The sequence below is a fragment of the Astatotilapia calliptera genome, chromosome 10 (assembly GCF_900246225.1).
Source record: "Astatotilapia calliptera chromosome 10, fAstCal1.2, whole genome shotgun sequence".
Classification (NCBI taxonomy): domain Eukaryota; kingdom Metazoa; phylum Chordata; class Actinopteri; order Cichliformes; family Cichlidae; genus Astatotilapia; species Astatotilapia calliptera.
Genome location: NC_039311.1, coordinates 14708330 through 14716441, shown reverse-complemented (window position 1 = coordinate 14716441; position 8112 = coordinate 14708330). Strand labels below are relative to the sequence as shown.

The window sequence follows — 8112 nt, the reverse complement described above, 5'->3', positions numbered from 1 at the left end:
AAGAGAATGTTTTAGAGAGACAAAGTTTCTCAGGAGCAAACAAAGGCAGCGGTCACTAATCTTAAAAATACTGTGCCTACAAATTCATAATAATGTTTGTCAGTGTAAAAAAGTGAAGACATCATCAGCTACAGAACAATAAAAAGGTTCAGTGAATCTGGAGAAATCTCTGTGCTCAAGAGACAAAAATCAATATCGGATGGATCATGTAAACATACACGAGTACAAGGATTATCCAGACAAGCTTTGGTACACAGGATCGGTACACACTGACTTAGACTGTGGAGTTACTCGGTGGGTGTGTTTCTGTGGGCACCTGTGACTGCTGAATTTCACTCAGCAGAGACAAAGGTTCTGCTTGTGTCCTGTCCAGGATGCTGTCTTCATCCAGGTTCAGAGCTTTTTGCTGTAGAGAGCGATTCAAGGTGCGCAACTCAAACACCACTCCCTGCTCCTGCTCTATCTACACACCAAGCACATGCACACACACAGATCGAGAACGTGTTAGTGACCTCTGCTTGTGATGAGCAATGCTTCCTGCAACAGATATAACTGCCTCAAGTTTCATCGGTCAACACCACGGCTGATCCTAAATATGCCTCCGATTTATTGCTCACCTCTGCTTCTTTCTCTTTGAGTTTCATCTGCATTTCTGACAGTCTGTCTCTGAAGCGCTCTCGCTCCATGCGAAGTCTTTGGTTGTCTTCCCCTGAAGCTTTTAGTTGCGTCTCCATGTGTGACCGCCGCTCTTGCAAAACTCTGTTCTGTATGAGAAGGATCAAAAGGATAGACTAGCAATATAAAAGCTGTTTTAGCATTGTCAGCCCAGATGTCACCCCAAAGCCTACTTCCTGCACACCTCGAGGTTGTTAAGAGGTTTATAAAATCAGCATCCTGATTGTTGGTTTACACCTCAACTGAACATTTTAAGAATTTTCCACTATTTCTCGTTACAGTTATTTTGATGACACAAATTATTGTGACTGAAGGCTTGTCAGACCTCCATGACGTTAAGAATTTTACTTATTTTTGCTGGTATTTAGTCTCAAGCCAGACTCAAATTATCCGAACATGAGATTTGATTTTAGCTTATGCTATATGAAAATTGACTCCCAAAAGATGTGGTTTGTGGACTTTTCATTGCGAACTTAAGACTTGCACTTGTACTTTCATGTGGTGCTACTGCTGCTCTTTGTGCTTTTTGGGTGTGCTGTTCATAATAAAACCAAAACTTTTGTGTATGCAATGTTTTACTTATGGGTTTACCTCTGCTTGTATGTTTTCTAACTGTGTAAAGCTGATGTTTCGGCTAAAAGATGATTCTTCCATTTCGTCTCTGATGGTACGCAGTTCAGTCCTCAAGGAATGCTCCAGTGTCACAGCCTAGATGTGTGAGAAATGGGAAGGTGAGAAAGGTGTGAATAATAAAGGTAGGACTATCTAAACCTGTTAGTCTGCATTTTCCTGTGATGCAACATACGTGCAGAGATTCACTGATCCATTAAAACAAACCTCTGCCAGCTGCTCAACCAGTCTCTGGTTATGGTTGGCTAACTGGATCATCTGCTCGCTTTCATCTTTTCGCCGGTCACGCCCTTGACTCTGATGTTTCTCCACCTCAGCCCGCAGAGTTGTTAAATCAGCAGTTAGCTCCGCCTCCCTCTGTCCAAATGCCAGTTCATTCATCTCCAGCTTCCTCTGAAGAACGTGCTTCTCCTGCTGTAAAGCCTGTATTAAACACCATATGAACCAGCTTCAATAACCAGACTTTCCTGATGACATGAATGGTGACTCCAGTCCTGGACATGGCAGTGTGACAGCAAGCCAGCGTGCTCAATAGGAAGACTCAGAAAAAAAAGGTTACATGTAATCAAAAACATTCAAAGAACATTTAACATTGTATTTCATGAAAAATACTTTTCTGTTTATTTCTCTGTGCTTGTCGATTCTGCACTGGGGGCAGATTTATTAATTAAAAAATTAAAAGCTGTAAAAACAGTATAACTAACACAAAGCCACATGAACCTGATATATGGTGAAGATCTACTTAAATGACTTCTGCTAAAGTTAAATGTACTTAACTCACATTAAGTTGGAGCGCATGCAGGTTAAGTAATGCATACTTATCAGGAATTGGAAGCACCGTGTTATGTCCCATACATTGCACTGTAGTGCAAAGTACTGAAAATTTTTGGTATCATCTGATACCAAGTAAATAAAAGGCCAGTATTGTTGATACTGATACTGATACTTTAATTCTGAACACATTTTAATGACCACTTAAATCACTGTTTTTTACTTTGCACAATTATTTGTTGACACAATAAAACACACCTTTCAGCTTTGCATGTATTTTAAAACCTTTTTAGAGCCCTGGGATGTAAATTTGCCTGTCTCTAAAGCACTTTGGGTCAGCTTCTGTTTGAATGTGTTATAGGCTATAAATAAAACAGACACTACAGTCAACACAAAAAGGTCGAGCCATTTTTCATAGTGCATGTTTGGGGTATATTTTCCAAAAATATGTTTAACCCAATTGAGAAGGCTACATACTGAACTTAGAGGATTGAAACAATACATTGATCTCATCACTCTAGTATCAGTCCGATACCAGTAGCGGCATTGGTATCGATACTAACGATATTTAAATTGATTGGCTCACCTCTAATGCAGTTGCAGAAACACTATTTGGAATAACAGTGGATTAAGAAATCATGACATGATGGCTGCCATGTAATCATGGATCATTATCATAGCCAGCATAAAAGATTGTTGTGGCTGTAGAACATTTGATTACATAACTGGGTAACTGGGGACATAGCTGATGTCACATGCTTTGACCATTTTTAATGATTAGACTGCATACTAGAACTAGAATGATAGAATTAGCTTTGTACTGCCACATTTAATGTTAAATGTATTGTTATCTCTGTAGAGAAAAAACAAATGGTTTAAATACTTTATATATAGATAAAATCTATCTATATATCTATTTCTGATAGCATTTTCACACTGTGTAACTTAAGTTATTTTGTAAAGCAGTAGTCAGTAATGGTATGTCTGCAAGTCCCTTGGTGATCTATGGCAGCTTTATGAGACAAAGTTAGCATTAGCTTCCTAACAGCTAACCAGATATAATCTCCTTCAGCACAGTGAACTGATTTGCCAGCTAAAGGCATTGCATAAGTTTCAGTCTGCGGTTATACATTGTTGGAGCTCTTTCTCCTCCAGTGGGGGTGGTTATCATGGTTGCATTGTCTCCTTGCAATCTGACAAATCTTCTGCCCACAGGTGGAATGACTGTGCACTGCAGGCCACATCCAAAAGTTTTGCCTTCATGCAGCGATTTGCTTGTAATTTTAGCTAATCTTACTTCCCATTTCATTTTGTGTAAAAATGTGTTTATCAAATATGACCTTTTGGGAGATTAAGGGACAACAGTAGCTTTAATCTTACCTCCAGCTCCCTTTCCCTCTGCTCCAGAGAGGCTGCCAGCTCCTCATTCTTCTCCAGTAAAGCCCGTCCCAGCTCAGCAGCTAGAATCAGGTCAGTCTCTATGCCTCCTCCACTGTCAGTGCTTCCAGGGAGGATGTGGATGAGGGGAGACCAAAGGAGAGCGAGACCGAGGAGGAGGGAGAGAGAGGAAAGAACGAGTCCTCCAAGCTGGGTGAGGGAAGACTGTTTTTGCTGAACATAGCTGACAGTTGAAGGATCAGTTAAAAAGTACTATCCCAAGTCCTGCAGTTGTGATTCAGTCTCTCTTCAGTGGAAGAGAATGGATAGAGAGTCAGGACTTTCTGTTTCCTGATGGTTTAGTTTACAGGTGTTTGGGTTCCACTTTTGTTATCCAGAGTATTCCTTGTGCTTCAGTGTGTGGTCCCAGTGCTTATATCATTCACTTCTTCTTCTCTTCTGGTCTTTACCGGGACATCTTTGGGCAAGAAAAGACATTTAATAACACAGAAAACCTTGTGTGAATATCACACTAGCTGCTTTCTGGTAACATAATCCAGCATGGCCTAAAAGGAGATCTTTTGTCTGACAGGTGCTTTTGTAGCTCTGACCGAAACACCAACCTGCACTATTATCATTGTCTCCTCCCTAAATTCCAGAGGCACTGTGAACTGCTACTTCTTGTGATCGCTACAATGTGTTGAGTATTTCAAGTAGACTCTTAAGTAATACGTTTAGGTCAAATTATCAATAAACAATCAGCATAGGCTTAGTCTTAAAAAAAAGCTTTTTGTTTGATAATTCAATGCTATCATGAATAATTCCCAGATTATTTTTATTCAAATTTAGACCGTATAAGCTGAATTTCAGTCACAGTGTAGCAGTGTCAGTATCTGGAGTCTCACCAGCCTCAACTATCAAGTCTGTCACTATTTGCTTCTCACCTGTTATTACCTATTGGTATCATGAATCTGTGCTGACATGCTATTTAAAGTCCTTTAAAATACAAGTAATAAACTCAGTCCTACTTTATTGCCAGTACGACAGTTGACAGAATCCGTGTTAACCTATTTTCCACCAGACTTTGAAAAATGATAAGTTAGGTCTTACCTGACAGCTCTCTGCCACCGCAGGCTAACAGGTACAGTCTTCCTGTTTGGGAGTGTTTGCGCAAGAGAAGCTCAGCTGGTTTCCTTGGTAGTGGAAACGTTCATTATGTAAATAAAGCACATGGCTCCACCTACTGAGTTCCAAAGGTGAAGCGAGGGAAAAAGGAAGAGGAACTGACAGAAAGAACAGGGAATACTGGAAAAGTGGGGTAAAATTAATAGTTGCTGATTGGATATCAGGCAGTTAAACAAGGAAGTGATTAATTCTGGGGAATTCACTGGGGAGGGGTTTGCATTGCGTGACAGATGGAAAAGTCTAGGACACAAGCAGGGGTCTGTCTACTCCCCACCCCCTTTGCCCCATCCTGTTTACCTGCTTGAAGAATTTCAAAGGAGCTCTGTGTGTGCTCATGTGACGAAGGGTTGGGGGAAGAAGAAAAAGGGGACTGCTTCTGCTGCACCTTCATTTTAAGAGTGGCCAAACAGACTTACAAGAAGACTGAAAACCAGGACCTTCCCAGCTGAGAAAAAAGGCTTTTCCATCAGTAGGTACATTGACGTAAAGACATGGCTTTTGAACTGTGGTTTGCTCTTTCCCTGTGCCTTGTGTTGGGAACCTCTGAAGCTGGAAAGCAAATGCCTAAACTCTCTGACAAGAAACTCTGTGCTGACTCCGAGTGCAGCTGTAAGTATCAACTGTTTATTTTGCTTCGGAAAAAAAGGTCAGATTCATATCACATTATAGCTCATGACATTTGTCCCTGCACAGATCCTATCTTGATAGCTCGTGCACTGCAGGACTACTACCCTGGAGACTGCAGGTTCATCCCCATCAGGCAGGGGCAGCTTGTCTATGTTTATGCAATGCTAAAAGACAGAGGGAATCTCTTCTGGGCTGGCAGTGTGAGTAAAAGTGACATATTTATGTGGCTATAAATGGCCTGGGCACGGCTCTAACCATAAAACTGTGAAACGTCACAGGCTTGGGCTTCCATGTGCCAGCAAAACATTTAAAAGTTTTGAATGTTATCAAACAAATGTTATCTGCGTCATCTTTTCCCAGGTACAAGACGCCTATTATGGACAACAGGAAGCTCGCATTGGCCACTTCCCCAGTAGCATAGTGGAGGAGACACATGCTCTCATGCCAGCCACAACTGAAGTCAAAACTACTGTAGGTGAACACACACACATGCACATGTGCATATGAATATTTAGTGCTTTCTCCTGATTCAGTGTATCTTCTTTTTTCCAGAAATGGGACTTCTACTGTTACTGATAATACACTTCCCAAGAAACTTAACTTGATAATGATGCCACACTGCTGACAGTTTATTTTATGCCATCTAATAACATGAGCGCCAATAGAAGTATGCATAAACTCTGCACAGCAATGAGTGCATGTATTATTATGAAAACGTATTATTATAATTTCATGTCTCCATTGATGGTCTTGCTGTCTTTTGATGACTTAGACGTCAGCAGCGGTTCTGCAGCCTTGCTTTGTTGACAGATGAACGATGTACATTGTCTGTAATGCTCCTGTTTATCTGAGGTTTTGCAGATAATAATAAAAGTTGTCCATCGTGTACTTACAAATGAAGGAAACACGACTTGTGCCCTCCTTTTCTCTGCTAAAGCTATTCCTTTTTCGTGAGCGTTGTGTGTCTTATCAACAGGCAATGTCAGATTGTAAAAACTGTTTAAAAGCAGCAATGAAGTAAGAAATTTCAATTTATTAGAGGGGACTTTTGCATTGTTTAATAAATAAAGCGTGCCGCAAAGCATTTATCTGGTGCTTTTTGAGGCCAGGCTAAACCTTGATTCCTGAAAGCTCCAGTTCCCCAATATTAATAAAGTGTCTGAAAAAAAATATCAGCAGCTCTACATTCACTGTACATAACCACCCACACCTTTTGCTGCATTGTTGCATTGCACAGGTTCAACTAGTTACTGAAAATATTCTTCATAGATTTTCACATGATATCATCAAACACTTGCTGCATATTGGCTGCACATTCATGACGTAAATCTCCAGTTTCACCCACATCCCATTGAGATCTGGTGACTGTGGAAGCTATTTGAATACAGCAAACCTACTGTTATGTTCAGGTAACAGGTTTTAGATTATTTAAGTTTTGCCACATGGTGTGTTATTCTTCTGGAAGCATAAGATGGGTACGCTGTCATAAAGGGATGGAAATGATCATTAACAGTACTCAGAAGGCTGTGCCACAGCATCCCCCAAATTGTTACACCACCAGCCTGAACAGATACATGGGAGGATGAATCCATGCTTTCACATTATTTACGTCCAATTCTGATCCTATTATTTTAGCTACACCTTTATACAGTGTACCTAATAACAGGGGCGGAGCGTGGGGGTGGCTTACTGGGCTTAAGCCCGGGTTTGTTTTGTCAGAAGCCCGGGGTATTTTGGAGTGCAATTTTTTCATAGTTAGATGCCTGGCTGACAACTGTATAAAACAAAAAGTACACACAATATTCGAAGCACATAGTGCACACTGTGGGAATTTACGACTGTGCGTGAATCCCCCCCTGATATTGGTATGATCCAAGCTCAGGCACTAAGCGACTGAGCGAGGGGGCGGGGCAGCTGCTGCCCGTCAGTGCGCTGTTGGAGAGACGGAGCCAGCCATACTAAGGAGAGCTTAAGTTTGACCAGGTACCAAAGCAAATCATTCGTACCGTACAAATAATGTAAATATGACGGTGCATCACGAAAGATTGATATCAAACTGATCACTTGACCAATATTACGTTACTTGCTCTTCAAGTGAATCAACAAATGGCGAAATGAAAAGCCGAACAAATGCTATTTTTTTTTTAGAGATTCTTAGCTTACGTGTGTTTATTTCATATTTTCAGTTCTTACCCTCCCCGACTAAATCGGTTTCAGTTATGTACTGAAATACAAGAATGGACATTAGAGGGTTCTTTCAAAGAAAAACTCAGGTAAATGTTATTTTATATATTATGCTTTGTATGTTGTTCAGTATATTTGTATGCAAAACAAGAGGAATTTCAGTACACAGCAGGATATTCACATTTGTAACCAGATATTTACACTTTAGGGAGAAAACATAAAACATTTTTACTGCACAACATCAATTTAGAGTAAACTTTTGTTTTAGATAAATATTGAAATATCTTTTGAATTAGTTAATGTCACAATAAAGAGAGACAGAGCTTTCTGTTTTTTATCACTTTCATCAAATTTAGGAGTACATGTACACTAAGTTATTGTTAATTAATAAGAAAACTCCAGACGATTCCATTCTGAGCTGAAGAAGCTTCTGATAGGTTAGTAGAGTCCATGTGAGTAAACAGGTGGCACAGCTGTGGATGCATATAAGGCAAAACACAGAGCCTGTTTCTGTGACATGGGAAAATCAAGAGATGTCAACCAAAACACCAGGAAAAGAACTGTGGAGCTCCATAAGTGTGGCTCAATTTTGAATACAATTTGGTGCCATTTGCAATTAAGAAATACAGACGATTTCTCTCTTTACTCTTAAAGTTAACAAAT

General features: G+C 40.2%; 1 protein-coding gene and 1 pseudogene across 1 annotated transcript; one reads left to right on the top strand and one right to left on the bottom strand.

The window, feature by feature from the left end:
- Positions 1 to 22: 22 nt before the first annotated feature.
- Positions 23 to 4909, bottom strand: LOC113030844 (BICD family-like cargo adapter 2; annotated as a pseudogene).
- A 116-nt stretch (positions 4910 to 5025) lies between these two features.
- On the top strand, positions 5026 to 5872 carry LOC113030846 (melanoma-derived growth regulatory protein-like). The gene is made up of 4 exons (XM_026182584.1): positions 5026 to 5247; positions 5332 to 5465; positions 5626 to 5736; positions 5818 to 5872. Exons 1-4 carry the CDS (start codon positions 5130 to 5132, stop codon positions 5839 to 5841), a joined length of 387 nt encoding a protein of 128 aa, XP_026038369.1. The 5' UTR covers positions 5026 to 5129; the 3' UTR covers positions 5842 to 5872.
- The last annotated feature ends 2240 nt before the right edge of the window (positions 5873 to 8112 follow it).

Coding starts and splice junctions, on each gene's coding strand:
- LOC113030846 (XM_026182584.1), top strand. CDS start 5,130: ATGGCTTTTGAACTGTGGTTTGCTCTTTCCCTGTGCCTTGTGTTGGGA. Junction 5,248..5,331: donor TGCTGACTCCGAGTGCAGCT/GTAAGTATCAAC, acceptor GTCCCTGCACAG/ATCCTATCTTGATAGCTCGT. Junction 5,466..5,625: donor ATCTCTTCTGGGCTGGCAGT/GTGAGTAAAAGT, acceptor ATCTTTTCCCAG/GTACAAGACGCCTATTATGG.